This window comes from Castor canadensis, chromosome 5 (genome assembly GCF_047511655.1).
Source record: "Castor canadensis chromosome 5, mCasCan1.hap1v2, whole genome shotgun sequence".
In the NCBI taxonomy this organism is placed as follows: Eukaryota; Metazoa; Chordata; class Mammalia; order Rodentia; family Castoridae; genus Castor; species Castor canadensis.
The window spans coordinates 10,796,834-10,817,607 of record NC_133390.1 but is presented as its reverse complement, the minus strand read 5'-3'; the positions used below and the strand labels follow the sequence as shown (position 1 = coordinate 10,817,607).

The window sequence follows — 20,774 nt, the reverse complement described above, 5'->3', positions numbered from 1 at the left end:
GGTTTGCCAACGGGGGACAGGAGTTAACTCGCCTACCTATTTGGGGGTGGGGGGAAGCGCATTATAGAGGACGTGCAGCTTCCGTGGGAAAACCTGGGGGCATAACCGAATCACACAAAAAAAAGTACCACCCCTAATTCCACCATCCACGCATGACCCCTGGCTTGGCGATTGAGTGCATTGGTTTAGCTCGAGATCTCCCCTCGGACGGGGCGGGGACGCGCCCGGGCGGCGGGGGCGGGGCCCCGAGTGGGGCGGGGCCGCGGGGGGGAGGGGCTGGCGGCCCCGCCCCGCAGGCTTCCGGAAGCGGGCGCTGGCTGCTGCTGCTCCCCGGCGCGGGCCGGGCTCCCGCTGCGCCCCCGCGGGCCCCCTGTGCAGCCATGGCGCGGAGCCCCGCGTGCTGGCTGATCGGCTGTCTGCTGGTGTCAGGTGAGGTCTGCGGGAAGGAGGTCGGGCGGGCCCCGGACGCGAGCTGCGGTGCGCGCCGCGCTGTCCCCCCGTGCCCCGCCGCGGGGACCCGCGCTCCCGGACCCCGAGGCCGGGTGGGACGCGCTTTGCTACACACGCGGGGCGGTGATCTCCGCAGGTGGCATCCGCTGATCTCACCCTATGAGCGCCCCAAAACTGTCTGTCCTTTCGGGCCGCCAGGTCCCCGGGGCAGGAGATTCCGGCGCCACGATCGGCTCTAAGACGTGGCATTGCTGCTGCCCCTGCCATCGACCCTCCGCGAGGAGGACCCCCACCCTGCTCCCGGATTACAGATCGTCTAGACTGTAAACCCGACGCCGGGGGGGAGGGGCGGGTTCTCGCGTCCTTGTGGCTGGTTCTAACTAAAGACCGGAGCAGCCCATGTAGCTGGCTCAGACCCTCCGGAGTCCACTTGGAGGAGGACCCCAACATACCTAGCGTGCTCAATAGCCCCCCACCGCCCCACCTCTAGTCCTCCCCACCTGCCGCTCCGCTCCCTTCTGACCCCAACACTACATCTCCCAGAAGTGTGTGCATCTCTGTCTCTACTTCCCCACACCTTCCTCTCAGACTTAAGCATCCTGAAAAGTGAATTCTGTCCCTCGGCTCCCCAGTTCCATGGCTTATAGGTCCTAAATCCAGTGCCGCCTTCTCTCCCCTCTCTAGTGAATGCCCGGATTCAAACAGCACCTGATCCCCTTCCTTCCTTTGGGGTGAACTCTGCACTGGCCTTGAAATGCCCCACTCTCAGGTCTCCCCTACCTCCCAGGCTGCTACGAATTGGCTTCTTCCTCGACCTGGTATCTCAGCAGCTGAGCTCCTCACTGAGCCTTCAGTCGTCCCCTTACACCGGCCTTTGAGGGTGGGGGTGGGGGGGTTATCAGCAGAAGTTTGACATTAAATAGGTCCGTGGCGCTCACATTTCTATCTCTGTTGGCACCAACTGGGTGATAGGTGGTGGTTTGTTATGATCGTTCTGCTTTTGTGTATGTTTGGAATTTTCTGTTCACAGCTTAAAAATATTTCTGTCTCTAGGCCAAGTCAGCCCTCTGTGTGACCTTCAGGCTCATTCATCCACCTATCTCCCTGACGACCTACTTGAATATCTTTCCAGCATCCCTAATCTAGTGCAACTGAAATGGGATTCTTGGGTTCTCTGCTCCAGCTCCTTAAGCACCAGGTGCTTAAGCCAAAAATGGACATTAACCTTGACTTCTACGTATCAAATATGTCAGGAAGTCTAGGATATATGGAAAATATATCTGAAATCTACCTGCCCTGCTATACCCCTCCCACCTTCCTACTACCATCTCAACCCAGATCACCATTATCTGACCCCACCTGACTCTTGCTTCTTAGCTTCCTGCTACCCTGAAATGCTTCGGATAAAGTCTAGCCTCCTCACACAACTGTCTCGCTCTCTTGCTCACCCATGTGGCATTTGAAGACACAGAGCTGTAAGGAAGACTCAAATGTTGGAAACCGAATTTTCTTGGGCAACCTTTTTTGGGGAAAAACGTCGCAAAATTTTTCCCTTTATTTTTACAGCATTAGGAATGGTGCCACCTCCTAAGGATGTCAGAATGAACTCTGTTAATTTCAAGAACATTCTACGATGGGAGTCACCTGCTTTTGCCAGAGGGAATCTGACTTTCACAGCTCAGTACCTAAGGTAGGTCTGGTTGCTCTTGGCAGAAAGGTGATAGAGGATGGTGACTCTGGGCTGCTCACTGGGCAGAGCCACAGGAGGGACGGAATCTGACTCCTGTCACTTGTATGATCATGACAGCCCAGAGGAGCCATCCTGCTGGCCTTTTTCTTTCTATGAAAATTCTTGTGGCCCACCTTTCCTTTGTGTGATTTCTTGTGTTGGTTCTTGGTTTGATGACTTATTGCAGAGCTGTGGTAGTTATAGACATATTTTTCATGCGTATCAATGGTAGCTTAGTGCTATGCAGTTCCTAGCACGTTTGTCACAGGGGATGTATTTTAAGAGAAAAATGATACCGCCATCATCTCTGGTTATTAGACTTGTATTGCTAAAAGTCAGCAGTGTACAAGAAACTGGGGTAGGCAGAGCAGTCAGAAAGACCCCTGCTGTACATACCCCTTCCAGCAGCCCACCCCAGTGCCCAGGGTTGTAGGTAATTTACACAGTGGGTACTCAGTCACAGCTCCCTCTGAAACTGAAAGTAAGACAGCTCCTAGCTGTCAATAGCTCTATTGTGTGACAACAGAGGCTCTGAAGGAAGGATGGCTGTCACCCCTAGACTATTACTCAGCAATGGCCTGAATGCCCTCCACTTGTCCTGCGTTTCCCTGTACCAGATAAAGGAAGTCCACGCCAGCCCTCCCTTGGCGTCCTGCCACCATTCACCATAGGCTAGACTACAGGTGACACACCTGCACGCCAGGTGTCAACAGCCGCAGGAGGCCCAAGGCTGATGAGCTGACTGACAATCCTGATTCTCATGTGACCCAGAAACAGGAAGACAGAGATGTGGGCATGACTCAAGTGGTAGAGTACCTGCCTAGTAACTGTGAGGTCCTGAGTTCAAGCCCCAGTACTGCCAGAGACACAGAGAGAGAGAGACAGAGAGACTGACAGGGCAAAGTCCCTTCCAGATGGCACTAATTGCACCCTCCTGTCCAACTGTCATTTTACAAACATACCCCACACCTTAAAGTCCAAGAAGACGTAGGAATAAACAATAATCTTTGTCTACATGTTGGGTTTTTAAAATTTTTTCTAGTTTGAAATAAAATTCCACACTAACAGAATGTTTCAAAATTTCGAGTATAGTATTAAGAACTTCTGGTTGGCATACGTCCAGGTTAACCAACTTTAATATTTGCCACGTCTTCCTTCTCCCTCCTCTGTTTTTCTCTCTCATAAATCATGCCCTCTGGCCCCTCCCATTTCAGCGTGTATTTCATAAGAACCAGGATGACCATCACACCGTATGGTTCTCAAGTCCAGACACTTCAACATTGTTCAAGTATTTTCATCCAATCTATAGTCCAGAGTTCAGTAATTAAAGAAGCATCATTCTGTAACTTATTTTCCTGAGGGACGCTTCTGGTACTGATTGGTTTTATTGTTCTGTCTTTGTGTTTTCTCCACTCAGTCTGGAAAGCCAGTGTGGAAAATTAACTTCCCTCTTGTAACATATCAGTTTTTTTGTTACTATAACGAAATACCTCAGGCTAAGTCCTTTATAAAGGAAAAAGGTTTATTTTGTGGAGGTCCAAGCCAAGGGGCTGAATATGGTGATGGCCTTCTTGCTGGCAGAGTCCAGAGGCAGCACAGCACTGCATATCACATAGTGAGTGACAGGAAGCCCTTGTGTATATGCTGGCCCCTCTTCTTATAAAGCCGCCAGTATTCAGTCGTGGTGATGAATTCATCTAAACTCAATCATTTCCTGAAGGCCCCTCCTCTTCTGCCCTCTTAAAACCTCACAATGGGGGTTAAATTTCAACTTGAGTTTTAGAAGGAAAAACCATAGCACCCCTCTTTCTCCTGTAGTTTTTCTTTTGCTCTATGCCTCACTTTCTTGCCATCACAGTAGAGGTGCTTGGTTTTGGTGCCCACCTTGTAGACAAGAGGTCTGAGTGACTGACTGTATGAAGGTATAAGGCAGAGGTGATTTTTAACCAAGAGTCAGTGCCTGGGAGCCAGGTTTCTCTGCATGGAACAACAGACTGAGCATGGCCCGTGCTGAGGAAAATAGAGGGCATGTCCCTGGGGAAAAGAATGATCCCGAAAGATCTGGTGACTCCGGTATGGAGTCAAAGCTTTGCTTTGAATTCAGTGGGAGCAGACGCGTAGCATAGCTCTGTTATTTGTGTGCTTTGGGGTCGGGGTGGCCAGAACAGGGCACTTCACAGGGAGTATTGGTGATTTTAATATAGAAGCATCCAAAATTAGATGTGAATACAAACGGAGTGGTCATATTATTGCTCTAACGGAGAAAAAGTTAGCTGCAAATGAAAAATAGAAGTGAAAGAGAAGTTATTGCAAAACAACTTTTGAAATAGTGTGTGTCGGCCGACCGATGCATTAGTTTAGACGGAGGGAGTGACCACGTGAGAAAACTCCCTTAACCGAATGACCCCTGGATTTTCCAGATACTAGAATGTAACGCAGCCATGAAGAGTTGATTGGCAAAATGTCTGTAGCATATTAAGTGGAAAAAGCAAATTGTTAAATTCTGTGATCTCAATTGGTCCCCCTTCCGTTTTGCAAAAGCTCTGGACATCACTAAGCATGCAGTGAGGTACAATGGAGGTCCCTAAAACTCTGAGGTCAAGCAGAACTGAGTATAACTGGGCAACTTTCCTAGGCTCACCACACCTGACCCCTGAGTTACATTAATGTTGTCATTATTATTTTTTTTTAGCACCATCACCATCTTCATAACTTCTGAGGGCAGCCAAACTTGCTTTGGCACCTGACAGGAAGGGGCCGTGGGGAACCAGTCAGACCACCTCTCACGAGAAGGCAGCCTATGCGTCCTTAGGTCAGACAGAGCTCATTACACCCCAACAGGATGGTGGGTGCTAAGCTACGGGAGTATTTCTCCCTGTAATGTTTGCTGTTGGGGCTAGCGTTTTGACTGAAATAAGTTGTTTTGTAATTTTTCCAGAATAATTGCAATGCTCATCATCTTTAGGGCATTATTTGAAGTCATCCTAATTTCATCTCTGTAAATCACTATCACAAATCATGTCACACTGCTTTCAGAAATACATGATCAAGCGGGGTGAATTTGATCAAAGTACAAGAAACGCATCATGGAAATAGCACAGTGCAACCCCTTATGCGATTAAAATATACTAATTAAGGAAGAAATAGATGATCAGGGAAGGAGGCTTTCCTGGTCAAGCGTGTTGAGTACTCAGCTGCTTTCTGGAGAGGTATGTGTTTGTTAGGCAAAGTCTCTAAGAAGCTATGTTATGAAGACACTTATTTTTATCTTTAAGCCAATTTTCCCCTAAATTATTTGACCATTGAATGGATTTTGAAATGCCTTATGATGTTCCTAAGGTTTCAGGGAGCACATTTTGGAAAATACTAATATAATTTGTGCATATTATTCATCAAATTAATGATTAAGAATTTGCTAGACATTGTACATGCCTGTAACCACAGCAATAGTGAGGCTGAGAAGGGAGAATCACAAGCTTGAGGTCAGCTTGGGCTGCAGGCTTCATTTTCCTCTCATTGTCCTCCATTTGTCTTTGGTAGCAGGGAGAAAAAAGCACCAGTGAGCCTGAGATGGAGGTTAGAACTCTTGTGATCTTGTCTTTCTGATTGCTTAGTTACAGGGGATTCCAAAATGTGTGCAAGAATACTGCCTGGACAGAATGTGACTTCTCAAGTCTTTCCAAGTATGGCGACCACACCTTGAGAGTCAGAGCTGAATTTGCAAATGAACATTCTGACTGGGTGAACATCACCTTCTGCCCTGTGGATGACAGTAAGCCCTTTTGTTTTTGCATTTTGTCATGTGTCATCATCTTGCCTTGCTTTTTTTTCTACATTGGTTAGTCCATCAACAGGAATTCTTTGAGTGTCCACAAAGTGGATGGTCTTGTCCAAGGAGCTGAGAGAATAGAACAAAGAGGCTGTGGCTTTAAAGAAATTCATGGGTGAGGCCTGGAAGCATGGCTCAAGTGGTAGAGTACCCGACTAGTAAGCATAAGGTCCTGAGTTCAAAACTCAGTACTGCCAAAAAAAAAGGGGAAAGAGATTTATGGTAAGACAAGAAAGGATACATATATCATCAGTGAAATCCTTACATATGAATTCAGTAACTTCACTGCCTCAGGGTATACATGAGTTGGGCCGAGTGCTATTAATAAGAAGAACTAGTGACAATTTCCTGAGAAGAAGCCCATTTGGAATTATGAATTAAACAAAGAAATGTGACACAAAAGGCAGGTTAAGGACAGAAGGGCGGAAGAGGGGCATGAGCTGTGTAGGCAGATGGATTCCATCAGGCCAGCTAGAAAACACTGGAAAGAATGCTTCGGGCCAGATCTAAACTAACCCAGTTAGCCACCATCTAGCAAGTGATGAAGAGTGCAAGGACCTCAGTAATAAAATTCATTGGCAGCCCTCCAAGGAGTAGTCAGAGAGACGCACTGAAAGAATTGTCTCTGTGTGAAAGGATTTTCATATCTGTCCCTTGCTCTGGGCCCTCACAGCCCTCACAATTGCATCCTCCCTGGGAGAGAATGGGACAAGGATCCCATCTTCCCTTTCCCAGTTCTGTCCTAGTGTGGGCAAAAACCCTACTTCTGGAAGCAGAAATTGTCAAAGTTATATTGTCTTTTCTAAAGCTCCCTTTATAAAACAAAGAAAAATGAACATACAAAATACAGTTTATAATCCCAGCTACTCAGGAGGTGGAGATAGAATTATGGTTCGAGGTCAGCACAGGCAAAAGTTGGAGAGACCATATCTCAAAAACAAGCCAGATCTGGTGATGCACATCTGTAATCCCAGCTATATTGGAGGCAGAGGTAAGAAGATCCCAGTTGGAGGATGGCCTATGCAGGCAAAAGCACAAGACCCTATCTGAAAAGCAAACTAACAGCAAAAGAGCTTGGGGGAGGGGGAAGAGGAGAGAAGTTTAGGTGGCAGAGCACCTGCCTAGCAAGCTTAAGGCCCTCAATTCAATCCCCTCTACCACCAAAAAATAAAGAAATAGTAATATAGTTTAACAAGTGAAGCTTCCAAAACATTACAGATTTCCTTAACTTATGATGAGGTTACATTCCCATCCTAAGTCGAAAATATCACAAATCAAAAATGCACTTAATGCAACTAAGCTACCAGACTCCTAGCTCAGCAGCTCGGCACACTGTAGAGAACCAGTAACTTCCCCTCGTGATCCTGTGACACGGGGAACTGTGGCTCACCACCACCATCCAGCAGTGTAAGACAGGGTCAGGCCATGTATTGAAAGCCTGAGAAAAGATCACAATTCAAAGTACGGTTTCTTTTGAAATGGCCCCCTTTCATACCACCATCCGGTCAAAAATCGTGAGCTGAACCATCAGGTCCAGCCATCCTAAGTTGGGATCATCTGAACGGATTTCTGCTCCGGTAGCTGCCAACTGGTCTTGGCTGCTTGCAAAGCCCATCTTACATCCCACCTAGGGAAGTTTCCTTCAGAAACATTAAGCAGCCAGGTGCCTGTGGCTCACACCTGTCATCCCAGCTATGGAGCTACAGGGGTGGCTGAGAGTGGGGGGATCGCTGTTCCAGGCCAGATCAGGGTGGGAGGGGTAACTTAGCGAGATCCCATCTCAATGGAAAAAAGCTAGGTATGGTAATGCACGCCTGTCACACCACTACAGGGGGAAGCATAAAATACAAGGATTGTGGTCCAGGCTAGTGTAGGCACAAAGTGAGACCCTGTCTCCAAAATAAACAAAGCAAAAAGGGATACAGGTAAGGCTCAAGCAGTAGAGCTCTTGCCTAGCAAGTACAAAGCCCTAAGTTCAAATCCCAGCACCGCAAAAATAAATCATTGTCAAACAGGTACTGGTAGAACAAGGATCCATGATCTTGGCAACTCCTTCCCCACATTGGATACTCACCTCTCAAAGTTCATCTATTTTAGTGATTGGAAAGTGCTTCCTGACATTATATGGAACCTATTTGCACTATTTGAAAAAATACCTAACGAGTTTTCTTGACTTGTTTTCACACCAGCAGATTAGAATGGTGGAAGCAGGCTCATTAGCAGCCTACCAAAATAACAGACCAGAGAAAGATCAGGTCATGACTCAAACAGTGGTTTTCCAGGGCGTTTATTACTCCTTCTTTAATTATAGTTGAGGGTCTACTGTGTGCCAGGCACATTCTCTTTTTTGTGGTACTGGAATTTGAACTCAGGGCTTCACACTTGTTAGACAGGTACTCTACCACTTGAACCACACCTCCAGCCCCACCTGGCACATTCTTAGTGTTAAAGCTACAGCAGCACAAGAGAAAACCTCTTCTCTCAAGGAGTCCATATTCTAATGGGAAGATGAATGGCAAACACACAGATACATAATGTACCACACGTACTGACTGTGGCTGTCAAGAAAACTAAAGTGGGACAACAGAACAGGAAGAGAGGAGAGCCACTCTTTTTTGTAGGGTGATAAGATACAGACTGTCTGAGAAAGTAGCATTTGACTAGTCAAATGACGTGAAGGGTCAGTCACAAGGATATCTAGTACAAGGTAAGTTGGAAAAAGGTACACGGTTAGTTATATACGTTAAACATTGAAGGGTAACAACTGAAAATAATAGAAATACCATCTGTAGCTTTCCCTCCAAAAGGAAAGAAAATTCAAGCCAACAGAAAGCAGAGAGAAGAAAAAAGGAGGAGAAGAAGCTAATAGAATGAAAATTTTTAAAGCAGTCTCTATGCCAAGGATGGTGGTGCACATCTGTAATCCCAGCACTTGGGTGGAGGAAGCAGGAAGATTGTGAATTTGAGGCTAGCCTGAGCTATACAGTAAGACCTGGTCTCAAAAAGAAGCAATCTTTACGAACCAACATAAAATAATCTAGTTGCAGTAATTCTAAATAGATTATAAAGTACAATAAATATAAGTGGACTAAACTTGGCTAATAACGGCAAAGGTTAGCAGATTGTTAAAAAGAGACAAAATCCATCTTTTCTACTTAGCCACATCAGTCAGTGTCACAGCAATGATGTTGTCAAAGAGCAGTGAACTTCAGAACACTAATTGTACCGAGAAATAGGGTTCAAGTAAAATTTTTAAAATGTGGTTTTTGGTTATCATTTTGCTTTGTTCTTGTATTTAGCCATTATTGGACCTCCTGGAATGCAAATTGAAGTGATTGCTGATTCTTTACACATGCGTCTCTTAGCCCCCCAAATTGAGAATGAACCCGAAACATGGACCATGAAGAACTTTTATAACTCTTTGGCTTATAATGTGCAATACTGGAAAAACGGAACAGATGAAAAGGTAAGCTTGACTAATCGTAAGAATCTCAGGTGTGGGCGTCTGTGTTCTCTGCTCAGTTTTGATACACCATGATGAAAATAAGGCCAGGCACCCATCCAGGCAGAGTCTTGCAGTGGGGCAGCACCTGTGGTCCAGAGGGTCTGCAGCCTGGTCCTCTGAAAGCCAGGGGCTTCCCAGGCTGAGGGATCACTGGTCTCTTGGGCTCAAGCTTCTCAGGCCCCTGAGAGAAACAGATGGAGCAGACAGTCAGGTGATGTCTGCACAATGACAGTAGAACCATCCCCAAAGTATGTACTGCATAGCCAAAAAAAAAAAAAAACCTCAAGTTAATTTTTCCCTTAAAAGAAATCTTCCATTGAAGAACGCAGTGTCTCAGTCTGTTCCTGCTGCTATAACAAAATTCTACAGGCTGGGTAGTCTATAGATAATAGAAATGTGTTTCTCGCAGTTCTGGGAGCTGGGAAGTCCAAAATCAAGGCACTAGAAAATCCAGTGTCTGACGCAGGCTGGCTCTCTCTGCTTCCAAGACGATGCCTTGTGACTGGATCCTTAGGCAGACGTAGGTGAAGGGCAAAAGGGGTGAGCAGCTCCCCCACACCTTATCTATAAGATCACTAGTCCCATCCATGAGGGCTCCCACTCATGACCTCCTCAAGACCCCGCCTCTTCATACTATTTCATCACATTGGTGATTAAATTTCAGCAAAGGAATTCAGCAAGGAGTGGAGGACGCCTCCATTCCATCCATGACCTCCAGAAAGTCAGCCTTCTTCACACGAGACAATTTTGCTTGTCATTAAAACCTCAGGAAATGTGTACCTGAAAAGCAATACAGCATTTCTAGTTTCATAATCACTCATCAAAAGCAGGTGTCTCTGCTAAGCCCTGGGTCCTAAAGAGAAGACCTAGTTGCTCCCCTCCAGGGTTTAGCATCCTCTAATGAAGGATCCAGCTCCATGGTCACCATGGCTGAGTGCCTCCTACACCAAGCAAACCATTTTCTCTTTATCTTCATCAGGTTGTGCAAAGCCCCAAGGGGGAACTTGCCTGCCTGCTGCTTAAGAGTTCAGCCTCTGAGCTCAGTCTTTGAAAAGAATTCCATTGTAAGGTTTTAGAGTATTGACCTTCTAGAAATCAAAGCCTGAATTTTTTGTTTGGTTGGTTGGTTTAGGTTTTTCATTTGTTGTTTAATTTACTTATTAAAAGTTAGACCATTCTCTTCATGGATTCAATAGGTACAACCCAATTTTTGCCTAAAAGGAGATTAATTTCTCATACAAAGGAATACGGACAAGCTGTCAACAACCCCAACTCCAAAAGAAAAATAACCAGTTACAAAAGTAAAAAGAGTCTGCACTTACTTTGTACCTTTTGTTGTTGTTTCCCTTTTATTTTGCAGGGAACTATTTCAGTTTCTCAAATTCAGAAATATATCATTGCCTGTGCTATCTTACATTCGCATTTGACTACAGTGAACTGGGGACTCTAGCCACCAGAGCAGAGGCAGACGTGGTGTGTGCCCTTGAGAGAGCAAGAGCCTGGGGGCTGGGGGGCAACCCCGGTGCCAGCCTGGAGAGCCCCAGGCAGCCAGGGTTCATGCTCTTAACTTAGAAAAAAGGTCCCGTTGAGTTTTACTGTATCAGGCCATTGTTAGTTGGCTAGGTGCTTTAACAGCAGAAATTTATCGTCTCACACTTCCAGAGCTGACGGTCCAAGATCAAGGTGTTAGCAGGGCTATGCTCTTGAACGTGCTAGGCCTTCACTCCATGCCTCTCCTCTACCTCCTGCTGGCTCGCTTAAAATCCTTGGCATTCTTTGGCTTGTAAAAACATGACTTCCAAATCTGCCTTCATGTTCACATGCGACCTCCTGCATGCCCATCTGTGTTGCCCAAATTGGATTAGGGGCCCACTCTCATAACCTCATTTTAACTCTGGAAAGAACCTACCTCCAAATAAGGTCATGTTCATACCTGGGGTTAGCACTACAACCTAGGAATTCTTATGGAACTCAGTTCAACGCATCAAAAGTGGTTTATCTCTTAAGGCCAGTGTGAAGCGGGGCACTGGTGACTCATATCTGTTGACCTAGCTACTTGGAAGGCTGAGATTGAGAGGATCATGGTTTGAGGCCAGCCTGAGCAAATAGTTCTCAAGACCCCATCTCCAAAATAGCCAGAGCAAAATGGACTGGAATTGTGCCTCAAACAGTAGAGCACCTGCATTGCAAAGTGTAAAGCCCTGAGTTCAAACCCCACTCCCACCAAGAAATAAAAATGAAAGGCCAGTGTGATGTTTCCATGTCAGTTAAGCTACAGAATTCAGACAATGAGATGGTCTGTCAGCATCGCAGTCAGTCTTGTAGCATAGTGTCAGGGTTCCCTGAAATGACCTGGGAGGAGAGTCTGCCACCCACCCTTCCTATTTTCAATCTGAAGCAGGGATTACAACTGGGAAGTGTGGGGGGAGAAAAGAAAAAAAGTTGATGTTCAGAAGTGCCCATGTTCTTATATTCGTCTCATTACTAGTTTCGAGTTACTCCACAGTATGACTTTGAGGTCCTCAGAAGCCTGGAGCCATGGACGACGTACTGTGTTCAAGTTCAAGGGTTTCTTCTTGATCGGAACAAGACTGGGGAATGGAGTGAGCCTGTCTGTGAGCGGACCATGGATGACGGTGAGTCATGAGAGGCCCAGCCTCTGAGCAGGGCAGGTAGCTGTGAAGACCCCACCCACCAGCAGTGTATGTCCACGCAGGCAGCTCAAACTCCAACCCAGTTCACAAATCCGCCCCTCACCCCCACCATGATCTCCCAGCCCGGATTGGTCATCAGTCAGCCCCCTTCTGAGGCAACTTCTTTACTCTGAGACCAAAGGGACGGAAAGGGACATCGTCCATCTGGTAGCTGAGGTCAGCCTCTGTAAGTCCACTTCTGCTCTGCTTGTACTGTCCTCTCAGCTTCCTGAAGCAAGGATCATAGGTCCTCCCAATTCCACCCAGCAAAGCTTGAGCCCTGTCACCCCCCTCTTCACCCCAGAAGACTTTCCTTCCTGGTACACATCTCTAGTCTTACAGCCGTATGATGACAGAGAGAGCTTGGAAACCTTGTTGCTTTCCTCAGCTGGTGCCACTTGCATCAGGGACCCATGGAAAATATGGAACCAGGACCTGGCCACAGTCTTTCCTGTGCAACAGGCACTGTGGTGTCTAGCAGAGTGCCCCCATATTTGTTTCTGAAAAGAGCAGGGTCTGGGGGTATAGCTCACTGATGGAATGCTTGCCTAGTATGCTCGAGGCCCTCATACCAGCCCAGCACCACAAAGGAGAAAAGCAGAACAGACAGACGGAGGAAGAGAAGGGGAAGAAGAGCAAAGAGGGTGCCAGTTGGCCTGACCACTTGTTGTTTACGAGCAGATGCATTGCAGCCACGCGCTCAGTGTGAAGAATGTGGTTTGAGTCTGCAAACCATCAGTAGACCTTTTTATTACACCAAGGTGATGTGAAGAGTCAGCAAGTTCAGATCATGGAAGGAAGGACACTTGCAGGTCCACTCATGTCATGAAATGTGGCAGCAGGTGAACAATTTGATCAAAAAAGAAAAATATTTCAAATAACTTGTGAATATAAGTGGCTGCCCATTAACTGACAAAATCCAAACATTTTATAAAACAGAAATGTAACTCATTGAAAACCTGCTTTTAATACCACTCTTGGGGATATACCCAAAAGACTGTGACACAGGTTACTCCAGAGGCACCTGCACACCCATGTTTATTGCGGCACTATTCACAATAGCCAAGTTATGGAAACAGCCAAGATGCCCCACTACTGACGAATAGACTAAGAAAATGTGGTATCTATACACAATGGAATTTTATGCAGCCATGAAGAAGAACGAAATGTTATCATTCGCTGGTGAATGGATGGAATTAACCTAGAAGGTAACACACACGCACAGGAAATTAATGTGAGTCAACTCCCTGTATAGCTATCCTTATCTCAACTAGCAAAAACCCTTGTTCCTTCCTATTATTGCTTATACTCTCTCTACAACAAAATTAGAGATAAGGGCAAAATAGTTTCTGCTGGGTATTGAGGGGGTGGGGGGGAGAGGGAGGGGGTGGAGTGGGTGGTAAGGGAGGGGGTGGGGGCATGGGGGAGAAATGACCCAAGCCTTGTATGCACATATGAATAATAAAAGAAAAAAAAAAAGAAAACCTGCTTTTGTCCAACACTACTTTAAAGAGTTTAAAAAAAAAATAAGCCCACTTTATTCACAGATTTATTACATGTAGTTTTGACCCAAAAATCATAGAAAATTTCAAAAACAAATTTTAATCCCCAGCCAGGCATGGTGGCTCACGCCTGTAATCCTAAATACTCAGGAGGCTCATGGTTCAAAGCCAGCCCAGGCAAAAAGTTTTTGAGACCCCTCCCCGACATCTTCACAAAAGGCTGGGCCAGCTGGTACGTGCCTGTCATCCCAGCCACTTGGGGACATGGAAATAGGAGGATCACAGACTAGACTGGCCAGGCCTAGAGAGCCCCTAACTCAAAAATAACAATACAAAAAAAGGGCTACAGGGTGGCTCAAGAGGTAGAACACCTGCCTAGCAAGCATGAAGCCCTGAGTTCAAACCGCCGCACCACTGTTGTTAAGAGCAAGTCATTCAGTCAGGGTTCTTGATCTGCTGTGTCTAAGTGACAGCTGGTATTTTTCCCACAAACAGTCCCTGTCAAATGACTTGCTCTTAACAGACAGGGTTTGTTCTCTTGGCACCAAATTCATAGAGCCTCACTTGTGAGGACGGTACTGAACATAGGGAGGTCATAGGACATAGGGAGGGCAGGTGGCCAAGCAGCTGGAGAAGGGGACTGGTGCTGAATAAGGGGAGTTGGGACCACCAGTGACCAGGGTCACCTCCTCAACACTGTCAGATAAATCTGTAAAAACAGATTTTATTCCATAAGGACTTCTGTAGGAGAAGGAGCAGAGTTCCACTTACACAGAAGAGACTAAGTCTTAAAGGAAAAATGAGGGAGTGGGTAAAGAAGCAAGCAGAGTTAGGGAAGGGAAAAGAATGACAAAATTCAAGTAAATGGCATTGCCACTGAGCCAACTAGCATTGATCAAAGTCGGGCTTCTCCCATGGAGACCATCCTTCATGATGGTTTCAAAGGAATGGTGATTGGGTCCTTGAGGAAGACACTCCTGGGTTGTAGGAGACACAAGTACAGCTCAAAGGGACAGAGGAAAAAGTTATAGTTGGACACCTTTTATAGAAAAAACTCTCAAAAAGAGACTTGTTGAGAAGAGCACATGGCACGCTAGCTAGCCTCGAGGGTTCCAGTCAGAAACTCAGGGAGTCTGGGCCATCCCAGGGTACCACCTCAGGTTGCTGGAAGCCAGCTGGAGTTTGGTCAAGTCACTTAGCCTACAGATTTGCTTAGAGTCATCCAGGCCCTGGGCCTATCCTTCTCTCTGGCTATTTGCTGCTTCAGGGTAGAAGTGTCTGATCAGTCTCAGTGCCACCCTACCAGTAGGTAATGTGGATAAGAATTCTTGCTTGTTATTCTTTTTACATATGCCGACAATAGTTCCAGAAACCAAACTCTGAAGAAGATAGGACAGGAGTGGAACTCTCTGAAACTCTCTGGATCCTCCAGCCAGCTGCTGTGTTCCTGGGACGGTGTCCTGGATGAACATATAGACCCTGTTTTCAGGGATTGCCATTGAATTGTGACAGTGAAATGGCTGTAAGATCTCTGTGATCCAACCTGCACATGATAGGCATCTAACCCACCCTGTTATCCCTTGCAGAAACAACCCCCTCTTGGATGGTGGCTGTCATCCTCATCGCCTCAGTCTTCATGGTCTTCCTGGTGCTTCTTGGCTGCTTTGCCTTGCTGTGGTACATTTACAAGAAAGCCAAATACACCTTTCCCCGTGGAAACTCTCTTCCACAGCACCTGAAAGAGGTAGGTGGGATGTAACAAGATGTGATCAGAAAACCCCTAGAACTTTCCTCGAAAGTCAGGGCCACCCAAATCCAGATAGCAAGGTGTTCTGGGAGAATAATATATGTCTTGTGTGCAGGCCCATTCCAGTGTGCCCATTTCAGGGAAGGCTGAGGTGACACCTAAGAAAAGAGGCAAAAGTTTGTTCCTGAGGTCTTCCTTGGACCTGGACTGCTCCTTCCTTCACTGGCCTTCCCTGTCCAAAGCCCCAAGTCTTTTGGGAGCAAAGGTGATGGTTCTAGGCAGGAGAAGAAAGAGCGGAACTCAGGGTAGAGAAGATAAGAAAAAAAAAAAAAACTCTAGGCGTAGTGCCAGTGAAGAGCCAGAGGGAAAGAGTGGGAGGAGGGAGAGGTGCATTTTCAGTTTATATCTGAGAGTGGCTGAAATTGTGGGATATGTATCCTAGACTTTAGAGAGCCTACTTTCAAATAGTTTAGAAAGAGGAGAAAATACTGAAGCCTGTAAGATGGAAGAGACCCTAAGAAATACATCTGGACATAGAATCAGCCCACTATCTCAGGTGTTCTACCTCTGTGGATTCAAACAAACACAGATCAAATATATTTTTAAAAATTGTATGTGTGCTAAACTTGTACAGACCTTTTTTCTTATCACTATTCCTTACACAATACAGTAAAATAGCATTTACATTGGATTGGGTGGTGTAGGTAAACTAAAGATGGTTTGAAGCATATAGCAGAATGTGCATGGGTTATATGCAAATAGCGTGTCAGGTTTATATAAGGTATCTGTGGATTTTGATATCCATTTGAGGTCCTGGAACGAATCTCCATGGATACTAAGGGATGACCATACACTGATACTTGAAGATGAACATAGGCCAGATGCAGAAAGGACCTATCTTTGGTCTCATTTCCCAGGAAACATTCTCAGACAGGGATTTGTATTCCTAAGACTTACTGGGGATTTCCTTTGGAAATAATGCACCTAAGGGAATGAAGGTGGCAGGAAGGGGCAGAGAGAGAAAAGTTAAGCTGTCCTACAGCCATAGCAGAGGACTCACCCAATCCCAGGGCGCTCTCAAGTTGGGATAGCCCTTTACAGATGTCCTAAGCTGAGGCAAGAAGGCTGGACCCATGAATACCCTCACTGACCACGTGTTAGATGTGGGCAAGCCCCAGGAAGGGAACCTTACCTAGGTGAAGTACCAGGGGTCAGATAGAAGATATTTTAGGCTTTAGAGACCAAGAAGTAAAAACAAAATTACATAGGTACTTATATAACTATTTCAATTTAACCATCAAAAATTCCAAAATCATTCTTAACCCATGGACCACAAACAGCAGACCAGATTTGGCTGCTGGTCCACAGTTTGTTGACCCCTGCTGTAGACTCAGAGAATCCAAAATTGCTGCGGCAGGGAGTACCAGTTCCCCAACTGGGTGACCAGGGCCACTCTCATATCTGCCCCTTGATTCCTGAACCTATGTGCTCTACCTGCTGGTGACACAGTATCATGTGATGGCTGTTGGTTCTGGGTACCTGCCAGGTGCTGGGGGCATGGGGTGGCTGTGTCTTCACAGGTGCCATCTCTAAGGTGGCATCTCACTTTCAACAGGCTGGTCTGTTGATCTTCCTGGCTGGCATCAGCTGGGTGGTACAGCGTATGTTAGGATCAGTGCATCCCATGGGCACACGCCCACTCGTGGCCCCCCTCTGCCATCAGTGAGTCCCTTGCTGTGACAGGATGTTATATGGGGTCTGTATTGGTTTGCTAGAACTTTTGTTTAAAAAAAAAAGAAGTGTCATCAACTGGGTGCCTTAACCGATGTTGTCTCTCAGTTATGCAGCCCAGAGATCAAGGCGTCAGCAGGTGGTTCCTTCTGAGGCCATGAGGGAGACTGTGTTCCAGGTCACTCCCTTGGTGGCTGCTGATTTGCTGACAATTGTTGGCATTCCTTGGGTTATAGGCACATCACCGGGACCTCTGCCCTTTCTCTCATATGGCCTTTTGTCCATACATATCTGTGTTCACATTTCCCTGTTTATACAGACACCAGTGCTCTTGGATTAGGGGCATACTGCATTCCAATTTGACCTTGCCTTAAGCGATTGCATCTGCAATGTTCCTGTTTGCAAACTAGGTCACGTTCAGAGGCACTATGGGTTAGAACTTCAACGTGTGATTTTTTTCTGTAAGGCCTCAGTGGTGCTGACCGAGCACCTCCTGGACACAAACGACAAATCATTCCTGAAATAAGTTTCACCTCCAGTTAGGATGCATCACAGTCCCAAGTGCAAGGGAGTCTATGTCATCAACTTGCTCCCAGGTGGCCAGTTGGTCCTTTCTAGGGATGCCACCACATCAGGGGTCAGCACTGATCTCTGTTGCACACCACAGCTGCTCTGTTCATGTTGGGTCACATACAGGTGCCGTTTCATCCTATCTGCTTGGTTGTTTTCTCCCATGGCACACATTCTCAGAGAGAGGTGGAATGTGTTCCACAAATCTGTATACTTCAAGCTACACATTTCTGTCCACGTGCCTGTTGCCCAGACATCCTTCTGTCTGACCTTCTAGCCCTCCTTCCTGTAGGCCCAATCACCAGCCTCACTGTTAAGCTCCACCCATGATTCCTTGACAAATCTGATTTTGGGCCACTTTTCTTTGCACACAGAGAGGTTAGCCAGATCCATGGTTGGAAGCTCAGCCTGTAGGCAGGCTTTCTCCCTGCTTGGGGCTGTACTGCAGCAGCAGGACATCTCTGGTTTGCATTTGTGTACCATGTCGAAACTTTGGCTTTTTCCCTCCCTCAGCTGATCACGAGGACCCATCTCCCTACAGTGTGAACAGGGACAGAGCAAGTACAGGTAACAGGTGGCATGGGAGTCTAAGCCACCTGTATGTGTGAGTGACCTGTACCCTTTGTTCCCATTGTAGGACCAGATGGGTCTGACAGGCCCCAAGGTGATGTCAATCTATATAACGAACAGAGAGAGACTAAAGAAAAATGGTTCTATTTGGGAATGAGCAGGGAATTTGCAAATCCAGGGTACATGTCGTAGTGAGCCATGGTGGGAAGGGGGGAGTTAGACATATCCAGAGAAACAAAGGAAAACAACGGTTCTTAAAGGTAAAATGAGTTAAGTTGCCTAAGTTGTTCTGAAACAATAATCCTTTGCTACAAGGATCAATAACAACCTTGGCATCCAATATTGGACAGGCAGTTGTCAAGCAGAGGTCCTTGTAAGGCTAGCCTTTGTGCAAGGTTGTAGGTTGGTGGAATCTCGTAATCATTCTGTTATAAGGCAAATCATGCATGCAGACCCTCCCTTCATGGCCTCCCAGCTCCACTTAGTTTGGTTTTGACCTAAATGACTCCATTTTGGTACTGGTACTTTTCACAGTGGGGCAGGATGTTCAGCTAGTATTCCATGGTCAAAGATTCTGTCTCTGCCAGGTCCACACACACACACACACACACACACACACAGGAGCTGTTTGTTTGTTTGTTTATTTTCAAAAAAGATGTATGATCTGCTGCAGATAACCCAGCCTGGACCCAGAACTCCAGTGACTGACTGTGATTCTCCCATTGGCATTGACGAAGGCTGGGCGAACTCTACCCAGTCATTCCCTACCACAGACACTTCAAGGATCTGCCTGGTAACACATGTGTCAGGCTCCATTAGCATGTTGTCAGTCATAGATAACACACCAGGCTGGAGTCTGGGTAGGGCCACCTGTTCCAGAGCCCACACCTCCTAAAGGGTCCTTTCCTGCTCTGGGACCCACTCAGCGCCAGCAGCCTTAACAAACACATTGGAGCAATGAGTTCACAAGTTCACTGTGCTGCCCCAGCACTGAGAGCTCTGCCAAGCAGAGCACCTCCTTCTCAGTGGTGGCAGGGGTTAAGATACCATCATTTGGCCTCACTTTGACAAACCCACTCCATGGGACTCCCTCAGACTTCTCTGAAGCGTCAAGATTCTGATTCTTCCTTGGGTGCATGTGCCCACTTCAGTACATGGGCCGTACTTTTTGTACTTCCGGTCCTATTAATTTATTGTGATAGCTAATATCAGGTCTTTGTCCCCACACCAACTAGTAATAGGCTGGCTGACTAGACAGCAAAGACTTTAAGGACAACAACTAGTCAGTTGGTGTCCTTGGGAAGGACACAGGTCTTATCTTTCTGTGCAAGGCACTTCCTAGAGAAGGACCCAGCTGTGAGCCACTTTAACTGTTCCTGGAAGTTGAGAATAGGCGGATGCACCAGAAAGGAAATCTGAGTATACAGACCAGCACCCAGCACCCACCACAGATAGAAAGTGGTAACAGGCCTATAGGCAAGAGCTTCAGTGTTTTGCCTACGGGAGTGCCAGTGGGCCCTGCAGCACCAGAGAAAGTCAAGAATCCTCTAGGGTTGAGTTTATGGAAAGCCACAGTTGGAGAAGGAAGAACAAAGAGTAGCAGGCCCTGTCCCTGGGTGGAAGATGTTTTGTTAACTGAGAAACAAGAGGAAACGAAACTATTCACCTGCTATTTTTGCTGCTTGGCTTCACCATCAAAGAAACTGGTCAGCAGGAAAGAACAGATGGCAAATCAGTGGTAGAACAAGAGACCTGTTGGACTGAGCTCTTGACTCAAAAGCTAGTAGGCTCCATCCCCATAATTTTATTTATTTATGTGTGTGTGGGTATGTGTTACACTGGGATCGAACCAGAGGCCTTACACATACTAGGAAAATAACGGTGTCCCTTGAACCATACCCCCATTCCTTTTGCTTTTATTTATTTTTTTAGTAAAATAGCAGTAAGTGTTTTTTTAGCAAAGCAGAATTACACCACAAGATGTTGCACTGAAGCTGGTGGGGCTCTGGGTTTTATTGTCCAATAGGATGGAGTTACTTGGTGGCACAAAATTGGGACTCTCCCCATTGTGGCCCTGCCCAAATGGTTTGATGACTGCACAGTGACTGCTTGGGTGTGGGAAGTCATACACCTGCATTTTTTGAGAGACTGAGGGCGGGTGCCTGTTCATTTGCTCCTCTTTGCCCAGTTAGCACCATCAATGGAAGGTTATATTGTCACTGTGTCCCCAAGACACACACCTGACCTTGATATGGGGAGTGGGTTCTATGAAGACATAAGGCCATTATTTTAATTATTGGTCCAAGATGTGGGCCACTTATGATTTCAGAGTAGACTCACAGCCCAGGGCACTTCCTCATTCCTGCTTATGACTACCTATCTACCCTGCCGAAGAGCTCAGGACCCTGAATCCTTTCAGGGGTGCAGGTGGTGAGATCCAACTAACTG

At 46.5% G+C, this 20,774-nt stretch overlaps 1 protein-coding gene and 1 long non-coding RNA gene across 6 annotated transcripts in view; one reads left to right on the top strand and one right to left on the bottom strand.

Moving 5' to 3' along the window:
* The first annotated feature begins 292 nt into the window (after positions 1-292).
* Il10rb (interleukin 10 receptor subunit beta) overlaps positions 293-20,774 on the top strand; it is a 23,708-nt gene continuing 3,226 nt past the window's right edge. The window contains exons 1-6 of one of the 5 annotated variants that reach the window (XM_074072780.1): positions 293-429; positions 2,017-2,140; positions 5,794-5,951; positions 9,308-9,474; positions 12,020-12,149; positions 15,295-15,452. In XM_074072780.1, coding sequence (XP_073928881.1) covers positions 381-429; positions 2,017-2,140; positions 5,794-5,951; positions 9,308-9,474; positions 12,020-12,149; positions 15,295-15,452 — 786 coding nt within the window. In that variant the 5' untranslated portion in view covers positions 293-380. Of the gene's footprint in view, positions 430-2,016; positions 2,141-5,793; positions 5,952-9,307; positions 9,475-12,001; positions 12,150-12,431; positions 13,574-15,294; positions 15,453-20,774 lie in introns of those variants that run through there. The other 4 variants (XM_020184878.2, XM_074072782.1, XM_074072781.1 and 1 more) reach the window with 4 other exon arrangements.
* The window catches only part of LOC141423199 (uncharacterized), a 25,705-nt gene continuing 14,398 nt past the window's right edge, over positions 9,468-20,774 (bottom strand). The window contains exon 3 of the long non-coding RNA XR_012447873.1: positions 9,468-9,694. This is a non-coding gene — a long non-coding RNA (uncharacterized lncRNA). The remainder of the gene's footprint in view (positions 9,695-20,774) is intronic.